Source organism: Theropithecus gelada, chromosome 14 (genome assembly GCF_003255815.1).
Source record: "Theropithecus gelada isolate Dixy chromosome 14, Tgel_1.0, whole genome shotgun sequence".
NCBI lineage: Eukaryota > Metazoa > Chordata > Mammalia > Primates > Cercopithecidae > Theropithecus > Theropithecus gelada.
Genome location: NC_037682.1, coordinates 8937786 through 8960056, shown reverse-complemented (window position 1 = coordinate 8960056; position 22271 = coordinate 8937786). Strand labels below are relative to the sequence as shown.

The 22271-nt window shown below is 60.0% G+C and overlaps 1 protein-coding gene across 1 annotated transcript; it reads left to right on the top strand.

Annotated features, from left to right (window-relative positions):
* Nucleotides 1-24: 24 nt before the first annotated feature.
* On the top strand, nucleotides 25-21708 carry PCNX3 (pecanex 3). Its single transcript, XM_025358159.1, has 35 exons — nucleotides 25-715; nucleotides 1073-1260; nucleotides 1495-1594; nucleotides 1717-1756; nucleotides 1858-1953; nucleotides 2187-3314; nucleotides 3781-3904; nucleotides 3998-4176; nucleotides 4583-4673; nucleotides 5069-5204; nucleotides 6484-6605; nucleotides 7722-7875; nucleotides 8160-8192; nucleotides 8430-8601; nucleotides 8706-8816; nucleotides 9159-9250; nucleotides 9405-9514; nucleotides 9669-9774; nucleotides 9916-10008; nucleotides 10168-10318; nucleotides 11169-11313; nucleotides 11643-11820; nucleotides 12827-12935; nucleotides 13051-13180; nucleotides 13589-13647; nucleotides 13748-13963; nucleotides 14572-14825; nucleotides 18401-18631; nucleotides 18813-18916; nucleotides 19246-19393; nucleotides 19493-19723; nucleotides 19805-20079; nucleotides 20450-20583; nucleotides 20667-20965; nucleotides 21042-21708. Exons 1-35 carry the CDS (start codon nucleotides 563-565, stop codon nucleotides 21240-21242), a joined length of 6093 nt encoding a protein of 2030 aa, XP_025213944.1. The 5' UTR covers nucleotides 25-562; the 3' UTR covers nucleotides 21243-21708.
* Nucleotides 21709-22271: the final 563 nt, after the last annotated feature.

Genomic DNA, 22271 nt, shown 5'->3' with positions numbered 1-22271 from the left:
TCCGGGTCCCAATTGGAACCGTTGGGCGCATGCGCCACTGCAGGCTGGCGGCTCGCGGCTCCTTCTTCCGGCCTCCTCCTTAGGCCGGCACCGGCAGAAGCCGGGCGAGCGCGGAGCCCCAAGCGAGTGACCTGCGACCCCGGAAGTGGACCCCAAATCCTGAGGTTCTCCCTGGTTCGGAGACTAGAGAGCTGTCGCCTGCAGCCCGGGAGCATCCACCCCACGCCCACCTCTGGATGCCGCCGACGGGTGCCCGGCCCGTGCCCCGCGCCTGCCTGACGGCTCGGCCCCTCGGAGCAATTCTGGGCCACGAGTGGGGACGCGGACCCCGCCCCTGATGCAGCCCCACCCCCGCGTCTGGGCCTTGCACCGCTGACTGTCCCGGTCGGCCCCGCCCCCTGCCCGCACCCTCGCGCGGCCGAGCCCCCCTCCCCCGCTGGGGGAGGCCATGGCGTGAGCGTGAGGCCGGGCCCCGGGGCCCTCAGGCGCCAGACGGGGCATGGGCCGGGGGCCGCCCCCATGAGGGTCCCGGGAGTGGGGCGCGCGCAGCAGCGGCGGGGCCATGGGGTCGCAGGTGTTGCAGATCCTGCGCCAGGGGGTGTGGGCCTCGCTCACCGGCGGTTGGTTCTTCGACCCGCACCAGAGCACCTTCTCCAACTGCTTCCACCTCTATGTCTGGATCTTCCTGCTCATCTTTCCCTTCTTGCTGTACATGGTGAGATGCCACGGCCACCTGTAACTCCAGCCGGGAGAGGGAGGGCAGCCTGGCAGGGATTCGGGGCCGTGCCCTGGGCTCTGGGACGTGGAGAGAGAGGAATCACTGCAGAGTTTGGGTCTGCGTGGAAGAGGCCAAAGTCTACCTTTCTTGGATCGAGTGACCTTGAACCCCACACTTAATCTTATCCAGCTAAACAGAAGACAGAGCTCCTTGCCGAGGGCTGTGTAGTGGTTGTGTGCAGAGGTGATGAAGTTTTCTAGTGAGTCTGTGAATCCTAGCTATGACGACGATGGCAGCTACGTCCTGTAGTGGCAAGGCTTTGTGAAAAGAGACCTGGTTTACTTTCATCTTCAGGTCCTGCCTCCCAGCTTGATGGTGGCCGGCGTGTACTGCCTCGTGGTGGCTGTCATCTTTGCTGCCATCAAGACCGTCAACTATCGGCTGCATGCCATGTTTGACCAGGGTGAGATCGTGGAGAAGCGCAGCTCTACCATGGGGGAGCTGGAGGAAGAGCCTGCCCAGGGGGACAGCAATCCGCCCAGGTGGGTGGGGTAGGGACTGTGCTGGGGATTGAGGGGTTTTGGTGCCTGGGCCTGAACCTTGCAGGGTGGAGTAGGGACTTAGAGAACATTGGCTCTCTGAGTGAATGTGAACACTTGTCTTGTATTAGCCTAGGAATTGTAAAGTGACTTCTGAAGAAGAAGCAGTGGCAAAGATGGAAGTAGCATACACAGAGGAGAGGTTAGCTCAAAGCTGCTGTTCTTTTTCACTGCCAGGGACCCCGGAGTGGAGATGACAGTGTTCCGGAAAGTCAGTTCCACACCCCCAGTGCGCTGCAGCTCCCAGCACTCTGTGTTTGGCTTCAACCAGGTCTCGGTGAGTGGGCCTGGACTTCAGCTTGTCCTGCTGTTCCTCCGCGAGCCAGTCCCTACTGTGGGTGCGTCCTGAGCCTACTTCTTGCCTTGTTTGCTCCTTCACGCCTCTCTCTGTCTACTCAGGAGCTGCTGCCCCGAATGGAGGACTCTGGGCCCCTGAGAGGTAGGTGGCTGCTCTTTAGGGTTGGAGCATAGTGCTGTGAAACAGGGGCTGGCATGCTGTGCCAGGGGGTCCTGCTGACACCTCTGGGGCTGTGGTTGCAGACATCAAGGAGCTGGTGCGGGAGCAGGGCAGCAACAATGTGATCGTGACCTCTGCCGACCGAGAGATGCTGAAGCTCAGCTCGCAGGAGAAACTGAGTGCGTGGGCCTTATGGGGCTGAGGCTTGTGGGCTAGACCAGCTGTTTTGTCATTGAATCCCCTCAACTTTGGCTCCATCCTGGGTCTCCTCTGTATTCCTCTGTGGGACCTCCCCAGTGTGCTGCTGTGGCTGGGCTCTCAGGAAAAGTACAGGGCGTAAGAGCCCCCTTACCACCAGTTCCTTTTGCAGGAAACCCTTTTTCTCATTTTCTGTCTCCCATTCTTCTGGCAGTTGGAGACCTTCCCCAGACGCCTCCAGGGGCTGTCCCAGACCCCTCTCTTCCCAGTACAGACTCTTCAGAGCCTTCTCCTCTGGCTGGAGATGGAGCGCCCTGGAGTGGGAGCAGCATGGCTGACACTCCCATGAGCCCCCTCCTGAAGGGGAGCCTCAGCCAGGAGCTGAGCAAGAGCTTCCTGACCCTGACCCGGCCTGACCGGGCCCTGGTGAGGACCAGCAGTCGACGGGAGCAACGCAGGGGGGCAGGTGGCTATCAGCCCCTTGACCGGCGGGGCTCAGGGGAGCCCACGCCCCAGAAAGCGGGCTCCTCAGACTCTTGCTTCAGCGGCACTGATAGGGAGACATTGAGCAGCTTCAAGAGTGAGAAGACCAACTCCACCCATCTGGACAGCCCCCCAGGGGGGCCAGCCCCTGAGGGCAGCGACACAGACCCACCCTCTGAGGCTGAGCTGCCCGCCTCGCCAGACGCCGGAGTCCCCTCAGATGACACGCTGCGTTCCTTTGACACGGTCATTGGAGCAGGGACACCACCGGGCCTGGCTGAGCCGCTCCTGGTTGTGCGGCCCAAGGACTTGGCCCTGCTACGGCCTAGCAAACAGCAGCCGCCCCTGCGAAGACACTCTCCACCTGGCCGTGCCCCTCGACGGCCCCTGCTTGAAGGTGGGGCCTTCTTTGAGGATGAAGACACCAGCGAGGGCAGTGAACTGAGTCCGGCCTCCAGTCTCCGATCGCAGCGCCGCTACAGTACTGACAGCTCCTCTTCTACTTCCTGCTACTCCCCTGAGAGCTCCCGGGGTGCAGCAGGGGGACCCCGGAAGCGGAGGGCCCCCCATGGGGCTGAGGAGGGAACTGCTGTGCCCCCCAAGCGGCCATATGGGACCCAGCGGACGCCTAGTACCGCCAGCGCTAAAACACATGCCCGAGTGCTGAGCATGGATGGGGCTGGGGGTGATGTTCTGAGGCCCCCACTGGCTGGCTCCAAGGCCGAGCTGGAGGCCCAGGTTGGGGTGGAGCAGGCTGCTGGTGAGCCTGCTGTGCTGCCTGCTGAGGCCCGAAGGGGACCTGCTGCCAACCAGCCCGGCTGGCGGGGGGAGCTGCAGGAGGAAGGTGCCGTTGGGGGAGGTGAGTACTGGCTCTAGAGGCGGGCTGGGGGACGTGAGTTACGGGCTTGGGTTTGGGCAAAGGGCAGGTAAGAGCGGACCTGGTCAGTGTCAGCTCAGCCTCTGTCGTAGGCAGCAGATGGATGTGGGCCTGGTGATGATTGACATTGTCTGCCAAATCTCGTAGACATGGGTTCAGCCACCTGCCTTCGCATCCTTGGTTAGCACCTGAGTCTTTGTCCCCTGAGGACTCTCATCATCCACACTCATCCTCCCACCACCAGTGGGGTGGGGCAGGGCAGATCAGTGTCATCCTTGTTTGCAAGTAAGGAAATTGAGCAAGGGGCTATGTGACCTGGCTGGGCCCCAGAGCTGGGGCGTGGTTGTACCAGGCTTTTAGCTTCCTGGCGGAGCACCATCTCCAGCCTTACTCCCCCAGCCCTGTCTGAGCATCTGTCACTTACGCTTGGGGACCTCTCTCTGGGCAGCAGCTGAGGAGACTGGCAGGCGGGACTGCTCAAGCAGTGTGAGGCGGACCCAGGCCATTCGGAGACGCCACAATGCAGGCAGCAACCCCACCCCTCCAGCCTCTGTCATGGGCTCGCCTCCCAGGTGAGCACCCTGCCAGCTGGGCCGAGGGGCACCAGGGGCCGGGGAGGGCCCACGAGCTCTAACTGGCGCTGACCTGGGGCTGACCCTCTCCAGCAGCCTGCAGGAGGCTCAGCGGGGCCGGGCTGCCTCTCACTCCCGGGCGCTGACGCTGCCCTCTGCGCTGCATTTCGCCTCTTCACTGTTGCTCACCCGGGCCGGTGCCAATGTGCATGAGGCCTGCACCTTTGATGACACCTCTGAGGGTGCTGTGCACTATTTCTACGATGAGAGCGGTGAGCCTTCCCCAAGCCCATTGGCCCGGTGCCTCCCCGCCCTCCCCCAACAACCTGAGTCCTCCCAGCAGTGGTGCTTCCTCAGCCCTGTGGCAGGTACTCTGCTAATTCTGCCAGACATCATCCTTGCAGCCTCTCTGAGGCACGGTGTCTCTGTCATCTTTTTCTCTGATGATGAGGAAATGGAGGCTCAGCCTGCAGTACAGGGGAGATCTAAGGCCAGGGCAGGTGATTGCTGCGCCCAGGCTCTTGACCTGTAGGCCCTTTCCTGTCCAGAGGCTGGGCTGCCCTCTCAGAGGACACAGCATAGGGTTCTGCCTCATTTGATGGGTCTGGTGCCCACATGAGCCGGGCCTTGGTGCTCCTGTCTCTGCCACGCTGCATCATCTCCCATACCCTGCCCCAGGTGTGCGGCGTTCCTACACCTTTGGTCTGGCTGGAGGCGGCTACGAGAACCCTGTAGGGCAGCAAGGGGAGCAGGCAGCTAATGGAGTCTGGTGAGTTCCCAAGCCTGGCCTCCCAGGCCATTGTCTTGGTGGCCTGCATCTCTGGGCAGTTCCCTGAGCCTGGAGTTAGCTCTCTTCCTGCTGGGTTGGCAGAGGCAGCTCAGACCTGCAGGGGTAGGATGGGGAGCAGCAAAGGACAGACCTCCTCGGGTCCCTGGCTCCATGACACTCCAGGCAGGAAGTTTCTAGGAAGCTCAGGGCACAGCCTCAACACTCGGGCCAGGGCCTGGGAGGGAGGCACTTCTGCCACCTGACCCCAGCACTTTTGTCCCTTGGGTCCTGGTTGGTCTCAGCACAGACTGCCCCATGTGCCTGGCCTTGAATTTGACCCCACCCAGCCCCAGGGCTTGCCTATCATGGGATCCTGATGGCTGCTGTTCTCACAGGGACCGACACTCACATTCCTCCAGCTTCCACTCAGCTGATGTCCCTGAGGCCACAGGCGGCCTGAACCTGCTGCAGCCGAGGCCTGTGGTTCTGCAGGGCATGCAGGTGCGCCGGGTGCCCCTGGAGATCCCGGAGGTGAGGAGCGGCCGGGGAAGGGCCGTGCCAGTGGGGCATGATGGGGTGGGCAGATCACTGAGTCTGGCCTGTATAGAGAGCTTGCCCAGGTGCCCCAGGAGGAATGGGCTGTGCTGAGTGAGGGCTCCAGGGTCCCTACTCTATCTGTCCTGACCTTTGATGCTGGCAGAGGCTCTGAGTCTGAATAGCTGGAGAAGTCAATTATTTGTTTATTCTATGAATACCTCTGGAGTATATTCCTAACTCTGGAGGGGCCCACGATAAACAGGGGCTATGGGTGTTAATGATGATACTTGTGGGAGTGGCGGTGTTTTGTTGGCAAACAGGGACCCCGTGGTGACTCTGCTGCCCTGCGTGCACTGTGCACATGTGGATGCTGGAGTGCTCTCTGTTAACATTTCTTGTCTCAGTATAGTCATAAGCAGTGTTCTCTGTTGTTCTTAAGAACATCACAATTTGGACAGTAAATTTATGTGCTTAATCTATTAACACCAGAAGTGCTAAGAATGCATAAAACACCATCTCAGAGTTTAAAAAATGATGATGAAAGCGTACCTGGCCCCTGACCCTCAAGGCCACAGATAGGTTGAGCAGCCCCCAGCAGCTCCCATCTGTTCCCTTCTGGTTCATTTCTTCCTCGTAACCATGTCAAGTGGAATCGTGGCCGGCGGCCGCCTCCAGAGGGAAGGGCTGTGCGCCTCTGGCTGTTTTATCCTTGGAACCCAGTGCAGGGCCGGGCCCATAGCTGGGGCCCCACAAGTGCTTGTTGAGTGAAGGATACAACAAATGAGAAAGGTCAAGTCATGTGCCCAGGGCCTCAGGGCTGGCGTTGGCACCTAGGCCTGTCCTCAAGGCTGAGCTCTGTATGCACTCTTGGATGGGGTAGTCAGAGTGACAGTGACAGGCCCTGTCTGGGAGGAGGGTAGCATTTGTGCCAGGTCCCAAAGGACAAGTGGGTTTCTTTGAGCTTCAGAAGAGGTGGGAGAGTCTGCCTGACTGGGGAAGACAGGCGTGGGAACTGGTAACTCTAGGCAGCCCCTGCAGCCATCGGGCCACATCCTGGAAAGCTGGAGAGAGGAGGAGCCCTTTGGGGTGAAGGGTTCGGGTGGAGTCTGGGGCCGCTAGATGGGGGCCTTTATGTGCTGATGGAAATGGTCAGCCAGGCTGGTGTGCTGAAGGGGGTAACAGTAGACGGTGTGTGGGGTGGCGGGGCTGACGGCCGCGGCTGTGGGGACTGCAGTTTGACCTGCTGGACCAGGACTCCCTGCACGAATCCCAGGAGCAGACGCTGATGGAGGAAGCACCACCCCGGGCCCAGCATAGCTATAAGTACTGGCTTCTCCCTGGCCGCTGGACCTCTGTGCGCTACGAGCGGCTTGCCCTGCTGGCTCTGCTGGACCGGTGAGTGCGCTGCGGCCTTGGCCCCCAATTCTTGGAAAGCCCCTGGACCTTGGCTCCCCAGACTCTCTACCTGTGGAGGAAGGCAGGCAGCAGAGAGCCTGACTTGGGGGAAGCTGAGGGCGTGTTGTTGGCTGGAGTCTGTAGTGGTGGTTCCTATGGTTCATTTGTGGTGTAAAGGGGTGGCCAAGTGGGTGGTGCTGTATTAAATCTGTCTATTCCAAAGTCCTGCTAAAAAAAACTCTTTCTGAGACGGAGTCTCTCTCTGTTGCCCAGGCTGGAATGCAATGGCATGACCTTGGCTCACTGCAAGCTCCGCCTCCCGGGTTCACGCCATTCTCCTGCCTTAGCCTCCCAAGTAGCTGGGACTACAGGCACCCACCACCATGCCTGGCTAAATTTTTTTTTTTTTTTTAAAGTAGAGGTGGGGTTTCACAGTGTTAGCCAGGATGGTCTCAATCTCCTGACCTCGTGATCCACCTGCGTCTGCCTCCCAAAGTGCTAGGATTACAGGCGTGAGACCCCACTCCCAGCCGTCCTATTCACTTTTTTGTATTAGCTTCTGTTGATTTGAAAATCGAGTGCTGTAACCTAGAAAAGCTCACAGACCAGTTATCTCACCTTTCCCATTTCTCAGAGGGGACACCGAGTCCCAGAAAATCTGATAGAGAAGTCAGATGACTTGCCCATTGTAGAGAACTTGGGCCTAGAGCCCATGTGGCTTCCCATCCATTTGGGTTTCTCTAGATACAGCGACTGGGTGCTGGTCCCATGTGCATAGCGTTGCACGCCCGAGATAGCGTGCAGGATGTAGCCGCGTGCAGTTAACTCAGCCTCAGCTGGGGATGGGGGAATCCCGGGAGTGATGGCACCCTGAGCTCTCAGCCCTCGATGTCCAGAGTGGGCAAAGATTGGGAAGGAGAGAGCAATACAATGGTCTCTGGAACAGGTGCTGCCAGGCCGCATCCTCAAAGTTATAGGTGTTTGCGTCGTCAGAGTACAAGGGTCTGGCATGGGCAGGGTCCCAGAGCTGGGCCTTTAGGGCAAGGTCCATCTCCCCCACTGCCCCACTGGAAGGTGAGGCCGGACGGGCATGCCCTGACTTGGCTGTCCCTGCAGGACGCGGGGAGTGCTGGAGAACATCTTCGGCGTGGGCCTGAGCAGCCTTGTGGCCTTCCTGGGCTACCTGCTGCTGCTCAAGGGCTTCTTCACCGACATCTGGGTCTTCCAGTTCTGCCTAGTCATCGCCTCCTGCCAGTACTCCCTGCTGAAGGTCAGGCTGGGCTCCCTGTGTTTCCTTCCGCACCCAGCTTTTCCCCGAGATTGCCCTTCCCACCACTTCAGTTTTAAGGGGTATAAGCTAAAAGGTAGATAATTTGCCTAAGATTCCCTAGAGCCGGCCAGCTCTTTTACAAGCAAGAAAACTGAGGCCAGGACAGTTCGGGGGCCTGACCTGGTCACTCGTAACTGCCTAGTGGTGGAGCTGAACAGGTCCGGGGCCTCTGACCATCCCGTGGGCATCGGCTCTAGTTGCCAACGTAGCCCTGTCTCTTCCAGAGCGTCCAGCCTGATGCTGCGTCCCCCATGCACGTGAGTACCCATGGAGCAGCGCCTCTGGCCAGGAGGCCCCGGGAGGGGCTGAGACCAGGTGGGGAGGAGGGTAGGGCATGGAGGGCTGGGGCTCCCTCGTCCCTCACCTCCATCGCCCCCACCTGGCCAGGCTCTCCAGCTTGGACCCAGGGCCAGGCCTGGGGCCCTTGAGTGTGTGCATGTGCCAGAGGCGTGGCCAGTGGGGGAGACCCAGCTCCTCATGCGCTGACCCCTCAGGGCCACAACTGGGTGATCGCGTACAGCCGGCCTGTCTACTTCTGCATCTGCTGTCTGCTCATCTGGCTGCTGGACGCCCTGGGCTCAGCTCAGCCCTTCCCACCTGTCTCCCTCTATGGCCTCACGCTTTTCTCCGCCTCCTTCTTCTTCTGTGCCCGAGACGTGGCCACTGGTGAGGCTGGGGCAGGGATGAGGTGGCCCAGGAGAGTGAGTCCCCGAGGGTGGGCCGCGGGAAGCCAGCAGGCTGACCGGGCCTTCGTGTCCCCTCCCTACCAGTGTTCACCCTGTGCTTCCCCTTCGTCTTCCTCCTGGGCCTCCTGCCCCAGGTCAACACCTGCCTCATGTACCTGCTGGAGCAAATAGATATGCACGGCTTCGGGGGCACAGGTATGATGCCCACAGGTGGCTCCGGGGTGGGGTCCGTGCGGAGGCCCCGGAGGGCCCTCCGATTGGGTCCTTGGCTCCACCCTTGCGGAACCTCCTTCCGCATCTGTCCTGCAGACTCAGGGTTTCCGCCCTCTCCTCTCTCCTTCCCTCCCCAGGCAAGTGGTTTAAATCTGAGAATCTTGGAAGCTCTGAAGGCCCCTTGGGGCTTGGAGCAACAGAGAACAATGGACTGGGGGTGCCGTTCCAGGGAGGCCAGCCTCTGGGAGTTGAGGGGAAGTGGGGCTAGGGTTGAGGTGGGTACCTGCAGGTGAGAGCTGGGCTGTACTTCTCCCTTCCGCACAGCCGCCACCAGCCCGCTCACGGCAGTCTTCAGCCTCTCCCGCAGCCTGCTGGCCGCTGCCCTGCTCTACGGCTTCTGCCTTGGGGCCATCAAGGTAGGGGTGGCTTTCGAGGTGGGGGCATGCTGCAGTGTGTAGGGATGGTTGGGGCGGGGCTGTGAACTGGGCTCAGCAGTGGCTTCTCACATGGGGGCAGCCCAGACTCCATGCTTACCTCACCTCCCCTGACCAGCATGGATTCTCTCCCCAGACTCCGTGGCCAGAGCAGCACGTCCCTGTCCTCTTCTCAGTCTTCTGTGGCCTCCTGGTGGCGCTGTCCTACCACCTGAGCCGGCAGAGCAGCGACCCCACCGTGCTCTGGTGGGTTCCCGCACGCGCCTGTGCTCGCGCTGGTGTGTGTACTCCGGGTCGTGTGTTTGTGTCTGCACAGTAGGGGTTTGTGGTCTGTGCATGTGCCTGTGACTGGGGCCGGGGAAGAAGGGGCGTCCTCCTCCTGACTCTTCCTCACCCCCAGGTCTCTGATCCGGAGCAAGCTCTTCCCTGAGCTGGAGGAGCGCAGCTTGGAGACAGCCCGGGCCGAGCCCCCGGACCCCTTGCCGGACAAGATGCGCCAGTCAGTGGTGAGGGGGCGGGGGGTGGGGTTCTGTGGGGAGGTGGTGACAAGTTCTGGGGGTACTGGGAGGGGCATGTCCAACCTGGGCTGCTGGGCAGCTGAGTGTCTCTCCTGGCCGGGCAGCTGAATGTCTCTCCTGGCCCTGCAGCGTGAGGTCTTGCACTCCGACCTGGTGATGTGTGTGGTTATCGCCGTGCTCACCTTCGCCATCAGTGCCAGCACCGTCTTTATTGCCCTGAAGGTTTGTGTGGCATGGGCCGCTGCTGCCTCTCACTGTCTTGGTGGGAGCCTGCTCGATCTGAGCACCCTGGGCAGCCCCTCCCCGGCTTGTGCCAGGTGGCCCTCTGTGGCCCCTTGGTCTGCTCCCGTCGGCTGAGCCTCTGGCCTCTCCCTCCTGCAGTCGGTGCTGGGTTTCGTGTTGTACGCACTGGCTGGGGCCGTGGGCTTCTTCACACATTACTTGCTGCCACAACTCCGCAAACAGCTGCCCTGGTTCTGCCTGTCACAGCCCGTGCTGAAGCCGCTGGAGTACAGCCAGTATGAAGTGCGTGGTGAGTTCCCGCCCCTGATGGTCAGGCCTGGGCAGTGGTTCAGGCTGCAGCCTGGCTGGTGAGAGCTGTGGTCCTCTCAGCTCAGGAGTGCCAGCAGGGGGCACTCACTGCCCACACTACCCTTTCTGCACCCTCCCTGCCCTCTGTGTCCGTGTTGCCCTGCTGCGCTCTCCACCTACTCTCCTCCCCGTGCCCTGCTGTGCCCTTCCCTTTCCTGCGTTGCCCTGGTCCTGCCCTCCTTGCTGTCTGTGAGGAGACGGAAGAATTAGAACCCCAAGGCCCTGAAGCGATCTCTTGTCCAGAATTAAACACTGGTCACCAATGGACCAGAGCTGCCTGGAGCACATTTTTACTGGGCTGTGTAACATTTTTTAAAAAATCCTGGAGCCTGTATTTTAGCATCTTGATCTGAAATATGAAGATCCACGTTTCTTGAGTTTTTCTTAAACGACAGAAGATTCTGCCTCCCGGACTAGCATCCGTCTGTGGCTACAACCAGCCTGAACCGAGGGATCTGCCCTTTAGAAGGGCCCAGCTCACGGGCTCACCGTGCAATCAGGCCCTAGCCAGCCTGCTGTACGTGGGTGTTTGCGATTTCATCATTGGCCTTGTTTTTGCAGACAGCAAAGCAGGGCAGAGCACCCACCATAAAGCAAGCCTCGATGTGCTAAATGGCATGTGGAGCCCTTTCCCTGCTGAGGCTCGTTGCTCTCTGAGCTGCCACAGATCAGCCCTCCCCCCAGAGTCTCTGAGGACTCAGGACAGCACAGCCTGCCCTCCTAGGGAAGGACTTCCACAGGGAAGGTGGGCATGTGGAAGCCAGGTACTGAGTCCTGGCCTCTGCACACAGGTGCCGCCCAGGTGATGTGGTTTGAGAAGCTGTATGCTGGCCTGCAGTGCGTAGAGAAGTACCTCATCTACCCAGCCGTGGTGCTCAACGCCCTCACGGTGGATGCCCACACAGTCGTCAGCCACCCGGACAAGTACTGCCTCTAGTGAGGACCACCCCACCCTCAACGATCCCATCACCCACTTTCCCTTTTGATCCATGGGGAAACTGAGGCCTAAGAGGAAATGAGTCACGTCTAAGGTTGCTCAACAAACTAAAGCGGGAGAAGTGTTGCCTCTTCAAAAGCAAATGTGTTCCCACCACTTCCTTTGGAAGAGAAGGGACTAAGAGTCACGGGTCCAAAAGAGCAGGGGTCAACCCGGCAGAGCAGAGGCCAGGGGTTGCTCTCCGGCCAGAGTAGGCAAGGGATGGGACACCTATACCCACTGCCCCTGGTCCCCTACCGAGCACCTGATGCCTGCCCCTCACCCACAGCTGCCGGGCGCTGCTGATGACCGTGGCTGGGCTGAAGCTGCTGCGCTCAGCCTTCTGCTGCCCTCCGCAGCAGTACCTGACGTTGGCCTTCACTGTCCTGCTCTTCCACTTCGACTACCCGCGCCTCTCCCAGGGCTTTCTGCTTGACTACTTCCTCATGTCCCTGCTTTGCAGCAAGGTGAGCTGGTGGCTGTGGCCCAGACGCCAGGCTGCCCAATGGGAGCAGAGCCAACTTCTGCCTGGGTGGGAAGAGAATTTCCTGAGGGCCTGTGGCCACCGCTCTATCAGCACCATGGGCCTTTGCAGCAGCTTCTCAAGGAAGGGGTTACTTCCACCCTCTACAGAGAGGAAGCTGAGGCTGAAGGAGGTTGAGGGACTTGCCTCAGGTTTTCAGAGAATTGGCGGGCAGCCAGGATGTGAACCCAGGCCTGTCTGACCCCACGACCACCTCCTCAGAAATGGTTAGGGTAATCAGGACCTGGCCTTACCCTCTGGATGCAAACCTCTGAGTTCTGCACCCCTTTGCCACCCTGGATCCAGAGCAGTCAGAGCTGAGTTTCGGAAGCTCCTAGTGCCTTGGCGTGTACAGGTGCTCTGCTGGCTGTGACATTGCCAGGGCTTGGGGGCTCTTTGAACTAAGGACCATTCTCCTGCACTGTACTGGAGGCCAAAGGCCTCCTGTACTCTACTGGAGAAAAAGGCAGGCCTGAGCCTTTTTCTCCCTGACGTGAGCATTCTGTTCTTGTTTTCTGGCCTGGCCCAGGATGGTGGGCATCCACACTGCGTACCCTCTGAGGGCAGGGCCTGTGGCTCTCCTCGACTTTCAGTACTATAGTCCAGCTTCAGCCTCACCAGTGACTTAGTGGCATGACCTGAGGAGGTCACTTACCTTCTGTATCTTCTCTGAACTTCAACTTTCCCGTCTGTGAAGTGGGGCCAGCAATAGGAATAAGAAGCTCACAGGGTACTTGTGTTGAACTAAATGGCCACTGCCCTCTTAGAGCTCAGGCAGGGGTTGGTAATGGTGTCAGGTGCCTTGAGCCATGTCCAGAGCACAAGGGCTGGTAGTGATCTTGAGCTTGGCCCCAGTGGGATGACCCAAGCCTCTGAATGGGGCCTGGCATCCAGGGGCTTCCATGAGTGACCCTGCATGTCTTTTTTCTTCTCCCTGTTGGCCCTGCCAGCTGTGGGACCTGCTGTACAAGCTGCGTTTTGTGCTGACCTACATCGCGCCCTGGCAGATCACCTGGGGCTCGGCTTTCCACGCCTTTGCCCAGCCCTTTGCCGTGCCACGCATCCGGCCTGTGTTTGGGTGGGGTTGTGCAGGGAGGGCTGTGGCCTGGGGCAGTGGGGGGTGGTGGGGGGCTGGGAGGTCCTGTTGCCCGCTGCCTCCTTGACTGTAGCTCAGACTCAGCCATGCTGTTCGTCCAGGCCCTGCTCTCGGGGCTCTTCTCCACACCTCTCAACCCGCTGCTGGGCAGCGCCGTCTTCATCATGTCCTATGCGCGGCCCCTCAAGTTCTGGGAGCGTGACTACAAGTGAGTCTCACAGGAGGCGGGAGCACGCCCAGCAGGACAGGAAGGGAGGGGTGTGGAGCCCAGGCTGGAGGCCACCCACAGAGGGGCCCACAGCAGGTATGGGAGGGCTTGGGCACAGTGGGGACACTTGAGGTGGTGGATCTGATGCGGGCAGAGCCTGCACCAGGCTAAGGCCTCGGGCTCACAGCTTGGGGATGCTGGGGTCTGGGGATGAGCCCAGCCTCCCTGCTTCCTGGCTGTGTGTCCTGCGTGAGTCCCTTCATGTCCCTGAGCCTCAGTCTCCTCATCTGCCTGCATAACGGGGCTGTCCTGGATGGCGTTGGCCTTGTGGCACAGGGAGAGCATGAGCAGGGTGCACCCTCTCTTCACCTTCTTGGTCAACCGCCTTGTTGCTCTCTCTCTGAACAGCACTAAACGTGTGGATCATTCCAACACCCGCCTGGTCACACAGCTGGACCGGAACCCTGGTGTGTACCCAGCCATCCAAGGAGCTTTAGGGCAGGGCCTCCCTGGGGAGGGAGCCTCGCTAACTTGTCACGTTGTCCGTTTGCCTGTCCTGGGTCCTAGGCGCTGATGACAACAACCTCAACTCCATCTTCTACGAGCACCTGGCGCGTTCGCTGCAGCACACGCTGTGTGGGGACCTGGCGCTGGGCCGCTGGGGCAACTACGGCCCTGGCGACTGCTTCGTCCTGGCCTCCGACTACCTCAACGCCCTGGTGCACCTCATCGAGGTTGGCAATGGCCTCGTCACCTTCCAGCTGCGTGGCCTTGAGTTCCGGGGTGAGCCGCAGGACCAGGCTCGGGTGGGCAGGCACGGCTCGGGCCTGACATGGGAGCTGTGTTCAATAGCACATGCGAGTGAGGTCCAGTCCAGCTCTGCGCAGGCTGGCAGGTGGCCTTGGGCAAGGCACTCCTCCTCCCTGGGCCGCGTTTCCCAGTCTGAGCAATGAGGTGGCAGGGTCTCTTGGCCAAGCCCTGTGCCTGCCCCAGCTTTAGGTCCCAGTGACTCTACAGGTCACTGCAGTAAGGGCCTGGGCCTGGAGGTCGGAGTTCTCATGCCCAGCCTGCTCTGTGGTCTCAGGCTTGGCCCACGGATTGGGCGCCATGAGCGAGCCAGCTCCTTCCTCTCAGGAAGACGTGTGTTGAATGCCCGAAGAGTGCAGAGGGGCCAGACGCAGTGTCCCTGCTCCCTCCTGCCCTGCCCTTGGATGCTGGGAGTTGGGACAGGCAGGCGCTCCTTTGTGAATGTTGGCATCCAATAAGGTTGACTCCCCTGGCGTCCGGGGGGGAATGGCAACAGGCCTCTGATGCCATGTTGGTCACTCTCCCAGGACGGGGCAGGTAGGGATTGTTCTTGCGGCTCCTGACTGCACACCCCTCCCCCACAGGCACTTACTGCCAGCAGCGTGAGGTGGAGGCCATCACCGAGGGTGTGGAGGAGGACGAGGGCTGTTGCTGCTGCGAACCCGGCCACCTGCCACGGGTCCTGTCCTTCAATGCCGCCTTCGGGCAGCGCTGGCTGGCCTGGGAGGTGACAGCCAGCAAGTACGTGCTGGAGGGCTATAGCATCAGTGACAACAACGCTGCCTCCATGCTGCAGGTTTTCGACCTCCGCAAGATCCTCATCACCTACTACGTCAAGGTATGGCGGGCAGGCGCGGCCGGGCAGCAGGGCCCCTGCTGGTGAGCGCTCGCGGACCAGAGGCCCCAGTACCCCTTTCTGGGTTGTTGGGAACCTGTTTTGTCCAAGGGAAGCCAAGGCCTCAGAGTTTAAGTGTCCCCTGAGGTGCCATTGCCAGACCTCAGGTTACAGGGGCTTCTATGCCCATATGGCTCTGATAGGTTCCCAGGCAAGGAAGGCTTGCTTTGGGCAGTGAGTATGGGGCAGGTGGGCAGTTGCAGAGGCCAGCCTTGGAAACCACCTGCCCCCTGCCCCCAGCTCACCCAGCACAGAGCAGTGGTAGAGCTAGCAGTTGTCGCGTTAATGATCGTCATGGGAGCGGCTGCCTGAGCAGTAGCATTTGCCTTGGGTGGGCGCTATGCTGGACATCTCTCCTGAGCTGGGTAGAGTCCCCCTACTCTTTGAGAGGGGCCCTGCTGTCTCACAGATGTGGAAGTTGGCTTGCAGAGGTTCCAGAATCTGAAGAAAGTGGCCAAGCCAGGCTTTGAACCCAGGCCAGCCCTGTGAGCCACGGAGCTTTCCTGCCTCAGCCTGAGGGCTCTGAGCCAGGCCTGAGGATCTTGAGCTACCTCTTGGGGATGGTGGGAGTTGCTGAGGCAATGTGGGGTGCATAAGGAGCCCTGGAATGGGGGTTCTGATCAGCCTGGAATGTTTCTTCCCTGTGTGCCTCAGCTTACCCCTTGAGAAGTGGGGGTTATTGCAGTTCCCTGAGACGGCAGAAATGTTGAGGCTTGCCCAGGCGTGGTGGCTCATGCCTGTAATCTCAGCACTTTGGGAGGCTGAGGCAGGTGGATCTCTTGAGGTCAAGAGTTTGAGACTAGCCTGTCCAGTGTGGCGAAACCCCATCTCTACTAAAAATACAAAAAAATTAGGTGTGTGTGGTGGTGGGTTCCTGTAATCCCAGCTACTCAGGAGGCTGAGACAGAAGAATCACTTGAACCTGGGAGGCAGAGGTTGCAGTGAGCCAAGATCGTGCTACTGTACTCCAGCCTGGGCGACAGAGCAAGACTGTCTAAAAAAAAAAAAAAAGAAAAGAAAAAAAGAAAATTTGAGGCTTGTGGTGCCCAGAATAAGGGTACTGGGAGTGGGGTGGCCTGCTGGTCACAGTCCAGGCTCCCACATGCCTTCTTAGGATCTGCCTTGGCACTCCCTATGTTGGGCTCGGGGGGTGGCCTATTGGGGCCCAGGTGAGCCTGCCACCTGCCACCTAGGTTCTCTCTGCAACAGTTTCACGCGCTGATGGCTGGCCTTCTCTAAAGGACATCCTGTCCACACCACGTATCAGAGGAGCTGTCATTTCTTTGTCATTCCTTCTGCCCTCCCAGCCACTCCTAGGCAAGGATTTGTGAGACCACCCCCCTTTCATCAAGAAGGAGGCTGTGTCTAGAGAGGGACATTCCCAGTCCCAGGTCACCCAGAGGTGATGGCCCAGTCTACCTTCCGGTCCCATCTTGAGAGAGGTGCCCTTGCCCAGGTTGCCCCGCTGTGCCTGCCAGGCCAGGGCCAGCAGGTTGAGATGCGCCCGGCGAGGTCTCTTGTCCCATGGGGAAGCTGACTTGCCACATCTAAGGCTGCCTCAAAGGCTGGGCAGAATTTGAGTCTGGGGGAAATGCTTGGAGGACCTGGGGTGGCTCCGCTGAGGATGTGGACTGAGGGTGAAACTTGGAAGGACAAGTCAGGGCTGCCGGGGATGGGGCAGGGGGAGGCGGGTGTGCTGGAGAGCTTGGTGCATTTGGGGAAGTGTCACAGCTGCAGGGATAGGTCCTTTCCAGCCTTCGAGGTTGGCCAGTCGGGGCAGAGCCCCTCCTGTTAGCTTTGCCCTTCTCGTGGGAGTCACTGGGCTCTCAGACCTGCTCCTGCAGCTGGGAAAGACCACAAGAGTCGGAAAAGGCACCATGGCTTGAGGCTGCACGGAGTCCGGGCAGTGCTTCCCGGAAAGCACCTTGGGCAGAGCCCAGCTTGCAGTGAGCGCTCACGGGCGGAGCCGCTGCTAGTATTGCCCCCGTCTTCAGTTTCCTCCCGAGATGACTGTGAGTGTGTCAGAGAAAAGGATGGCGCTGGTGAAGGTTAACCAAGCACCTGAGCACCTGATATGTGCCAGGCCAGCTCCTCCCCCTGTACTTGAAACTTTTCTTTTTTCTTTTTTTTTTTTTGTTGAAACAAGGTCTCATTCTGTTGTCCAGGCTGGAGTGCAGTGGCGCCATCTGGGCTCACTGCAATGTCCACCTCCCACGTTCAAGCAATCCTCCCATCTCAACCTCCCAGGTAGCTGGGACTACAGGCGTGCACCACCACGTCTGGCTAACGTTTGTATTTTTTGTAGAGATGGGGTTTCGCCATGTTGTCCAGTCTGGTCTTGAACTCCTGGGTTCAAGCGATCCTCCCACCTCCGCCTCCCGAAGTGCTGGGATTACAGGTGTGAGCCACGCTGCCTGGCCAAAGCTTTTCTTTTCTGGGTCTTTTTAGCAGCTCTGGTAAAAAGCTGGATTGTAGAGGCAAGCTGTGGGCAAGAAGGTCAGTCTGGAGCGGGTCTGCCCTGGCAAAGGGCCTGCCCCATTATCTCCGTCTCAGGGTGGCACATGGAATCTTTGTCACCTCACTGGCTGCCCTGCCGGCCTTAACCTGCCCATCCATCCTGGCCATGCCAGCTACCTGCCTTTCAAAGCTCCTGTACATTTGCCCAAACCCCTGCTTATAACCAACAGGGCCTTTTAACAAGAGGTCCAGGAGCCCCCAGCTTTGGGTACCAGGTGTGCCCGTGGCTTCTTTCTGAGGCGAGGCCTGATGTCTGTCATGCTTCAGCTGCCTAAAGGGATCTGTGACCCAGGCGCTCTGAGGTAGGCCCAATACTACAGCCTGCCCTTCCGGCCCCGAGATCTGGATCCCACAATGTCATGATGGGGAAGGTCTGGTGTTCAGATTGCAGTTCAGTCTGTCCTGCCCGCTTTGCTCCCCGCCCCCTGCCCATGTGACGTTTGGATGCGCCTTCGCTCGGGGTTCTGTTTGTGCAGGAACACCAGCCCCTGCTGTTGCCCCGCCCACAGGCTGCACCGGCACTGAAGGTTCACCTGAGGGCCTCACCCCAGGGTCGAGGCCAGCCCGAGGCGGGTGGGGGACAGGGTTCAGGGCAGGTGGGGCCATTCCCACCTTGATGACTTGGAAGCTGAGATGGTAAAGGTTGAGCATGATGATCTTGTTCTCAGGGGCTGCCATCTGTCTGAGCCTCATATTTCTCATATAAATGGCATATTCTGGTCAGAGGCAGGCAGATGCTTCCTGTGAGTGCTGGCTCCAGCACAGGACTTACCACTCTGTAAGTGGGTGCCTCCTGGTGACTTTGTGGCTCCTCCTCCCTGGCTTAGGGGAAGGAGCCAACTTGCCTAGTTGCTCTTGAGAGCTGAGACGGCTTTAGGAGCGGGGCATCCCAGGAGGCAGACTTCAGCTCAGTCTTGGGGAAGAGCCTCTGAACCTCCATGCTTTCTTCTCCAGTGGCCAGGGCTGGGACCCCGGCCTGACGCCTGCCCCTCCTCTCCCAGAGCATCATCTACTACGTGAGCCGCTCACCAAAGCTGGAGGCGTGGCTCAGCCACGAGGGCATCGCGGCAGCCCTGAGGCCTGTGCGGGCGCCCGGCTATGCCGACTCGGATCCCACCTTCTCTCTGAGTGTGGATGAGGACTATGACCTCCGTCTTTCTGGCCTCTCGCTGCCCTCCTTCTGCGCAGTGCACCTCGAGTGGATCCAGTACTGTGCCTCCCGGCGCAGCCAGGTCAGGCTCTACTACCTGAGGCTGCCACCTGGGGCTGTGGGACCTGGGCTTCCCTGCCTCCCTTCTCCCTATTTGGTTTCCTCTCACTCTGAGCCTCCCTTGGCCTGGGCCCCAGCCCCCACTCCAAGTTCCCTGTCCCAGGTCTGAGCTGGGCTCTGGGACGGGGGTCCTTATGCCACAGCCCGTGGACCAGGATTGGAACTCCCCGCTGGTCACGCTGTGTTTTGGCCTATGTGTGCTGGGCCGCCGGGCCCTGGGGACAGCCTCTCACAGCATGTCTGCAAGGTGAGTGCTCGGGTGTCCCACTGGGCCTACTGCCGTCCCCACCCCACCTCTTCCACAAAGAGCCCTGTGGTCTCTGGCCGCAGTGGCCACAGAAACTGCAGTGGCCCTTCCTATTGGGGTACCTCTTCTCCCGTGGGCAGGGCACTTCCGGGTCATGACCTTGCCTGCTCCTCAGCGCTCTGTGAGAGACATGGGCAGAGATTGGCCTGTCAAGATGGGGAAACTGAGGCCCAGCGTGAGGAAAGGCCTCTGCTTGGATCACTCTGAAGCCTTACCCCTGGGTCTTCGACACCCCTCTCTTTCCCCTCCCCGTTCTTCCTCTCACTTAGCCTGGAGCCCTTCCTCTACGGCCTGCACGCCCTGTTCAAGGGGGATTTTCGCATCACCTCCCCACGCGACGAGTGGGTCTTTGCCGACATGGACCTGCTTCACCGCGTTGTGGCGCCTGGGGTTCGCATGGCCCTCAAGCTTCACCAGGTGGGGGAGGGGTGTGCCCAGCAGCATGGGCAGGTGGGGAATGAAGCCTGTCTCCAGGGCAGGGGCCACTGACCCCGGTCCCCCTGTCCTCCCTACCAGGACCACTTCACGTCCCCAGATGAATATGAGGAGCCAGCAGCCCTATACGATGCCATTGCGGCCAACGAGGAGCGGCTGGTCATCTCACATGAGGGTGACCCGGCATGGCGCAGCGCCATCCTCAGCAACACGCCCTCCCTGTTGGCGCTGCGCCACGTCCTGGATGATGCCTCTGATGAGTACAAGATCATCATGCTCAACCGGCGCCACCTCAGCTTCCGAGTCATCAAGGTTGGGCTGGCCCCACCTGCCCTAAGCCCTGCCCCCAAAACCCCTTGGGCCAGTCCCCTGACCCTGGCACGTGGCTCTCAGGTGAACCGGGAGTGCGTGCGCGGCCTGTGGGCCGGGCAGCAGCAGGAGCTGGTGTTCCTGCGCAACCGCAACCCTGAGCGTGGCAGCATCCAGAATGCCAAGCAGGCGCTTCGCAACATGATCAACTCCTCCTGTGACCAGCCGCTGGGCTACCCCATCTACGTGTCGCCTCTCACCACCTCGCTGGCTGGCAGCCACCCCCAGCTGCGGGCGCTGTGGGGTGGCCCCATCAGCCTGGGTGCCATTGCCCGCTGGCTCCTGCGCAGCTGGGAGAGGTGAGGCCTCAGGAAGGGGTGACGTGTGGCACGGGAGGAAGCTGAGGTGCAGTACCTCCCTCCTGGGTCTCAGAGGGAGGACGTGCTGGAGCCAGGGCTTGAATCCTAAGAGATGATCCCCTCCCAGAGCTGACCTGCCCCTCCTAGATGTCACCTTACCCCTAGAGCTAACAGTGGCCTTTAGCCGTCAAGCACTGTTGACAACGCACCCTCAAAAGACTCTGCAAAGTAGGTGGCAGCTTCTTAGAGGGGAGGATCCTGGGGCTCACAGGTATTAGATGACTTGTCCTGGGGCTGAGGATTCATGCTTGTGAGGACTCTGGCCTCAGACATGTCCCTCCTGATCCCTTTTCTACCTCCCCACCCCCAGGCTTCACAAGGGCTGTGGTGCCGGCTGCAATAGTGGCGGGAACGTGGATGATTCAGACTGTAGCGGGGGCGGTGGCCTGACCTCCCTCAGCAATAACCCTCCCATGGCACACCCCACGCCTGAGAACACGGCAGGTGAGCAGGCGAGGCTGGGCTGAACCCGTGGGTGAGAAGTGCAGCCCAGCTGAGGTCTCTGCTGTCTTATCTGTCTCCTACAGGCAATGGTGACCAACCCCTCCCACCAGGCCCTGGCTGGGGACCGCGGCCCTCCCTGAGTGGCTCTGGTGATGGGCGGCCCCCACCTCTGCTGCAGTGGCCTCCCCCTCGGCTCCCTGGACCACCCCCTGCATCGCCTACCCCCACAGAGGGTCCCCGGACCTCACGGCCCCCTGGTCCTGGTCTCCTCAGTTCTGAGGGCCCCAGTGGGAAGTGGAGCCTGGGGGGCCGGAAGGGGCTAGGAGGATCTGATGGGGAGCCAGCCTCAGGTAGCCCCAAAGGAGGTACCCCCAAATCTCAGGTAAGGCACCTGTGGGAGGGTTGGGTCGCAGAAGGCTAAGGCCTGCTCATCTGCCAACCTCTCTCCCCTCCCCCAGGTGCCTCTAGACCTCAGCCTCAGCCTCAGCCCGGATGTCAGCACTGAGGCCTCACCCCCCAGAGCTGCCCAGGACATTCCTTGCTTGGACAGCAGTGCCCCTGAGAGTGGCACACCTACGGGTGCCCCGGGCGACTGGCCTGCCCCTGTCGAGGAGCGTGAGAGCCCGGCTGCCCAGCCCCTGCTGGAACACCAGTACTGAGCTACGTGGCGCCCACTGGACCTCCTCCTAGGACTCAGTAACGGACCTGCTCTGCTGCCTCTCTGCTGGACCACAGAACTGAGTGGCTTTGGCCTCCATGTCTGAACCCTGACCTCTGGCTGCCTTGGCCAGAGTACCAAAACTGAATGACCCAGACCTCTGACCTTGACCCCTGATCTCTCTCATCCCCAGTCCAGGGCCTGGGCTCCCCAGATGGAGGCAGTCAGCCTCCCAGCCAGACCCTAAGAGCCAAACCATGGGCTGGTCCCTCTTGGAGCCCGTGGTCAGGACCACCTCAGCCCCTGGGCCTGCACTGACTGCAGGGGTGGCCCCCTTGGCCTGGACCTGGGGCCTGAAGTGTGGGAAGGGTGGTTTCTTTATTTCCTTTTTTTTTTTTTTTTGGTTCTTTTTTTTTTTTTTTTGTGCTTCGGAGACATCAGAATTAATAACACTATTTTTGATTTTGGTTGGCAGTTTCTTTTTCTACCTGGGAATGGGTACATGATAGTATGGGTGGCCACGTTGGGATGGACAAGCACACAGAGGGGTGAAGGATGTGGGGCTGAAGTCTGGTAGATATCAAGGGCAGACCAAGGTGGGGTTCAGGTAGAACCGGGTCCTCTTCCCTGCAGGACTGCTCCCTTTTCAAGCCTTCATCTGAAGGGTAGTGTCTGCCATTTCCCACCATATGGTCAGAGACTTCCAGGTCTGGTGGCTCCTACATTTATCAGGCTTGTCCTTGGCAAAAGCCTTTCTCTGGACCTCAGTTGCTCCAAGGCGTAAAGAGATGACACCTGTCTAAGGTGTTTTATGAATAAATGAGAGCGCACTAGTGGAACAGTTGCCCAGGGCCCGGTGCTTAGCAAGTGCTCCATAAAGTAGTGGCAGACTCTTGAGCATCTGCTGTATACTGGCAGAGAACTGGACGCTAGGTGGGGCTACCCCCGGTTGGTCTGGAAGGCAGGCACAGGTTTCTTAGCCGAGGAAATAGCCTTAGAATCAGTGCTGCTCGGGGATGACCGCCGCCTG

Bases quoted from the DNA above. Each gene is read 5' to 3' on its own strand.
- PCNX3 (XM_025358159.1), top strand. From the start codon at position 563: ATGGGGTCGCAGGTGTTGCAGATCCTGCGCCAGGGGGTGTGGGCCTCG. The intron at 1,261-1,494 runs GTGGGTGGGGTA...TTTCACTGCCAG, and splicing joins GGGGACAGCAATCCGCCCAG to GGACCCCGGAGTGGAGATGA. The intron at 12,936-13,050 runs GCATCCGGCCTG...ACTGTAGCTCAG, and splicing joins CCAGCCCTTTGCCGTGCCAC to ACTCAGCCATGCTGTTCGTC.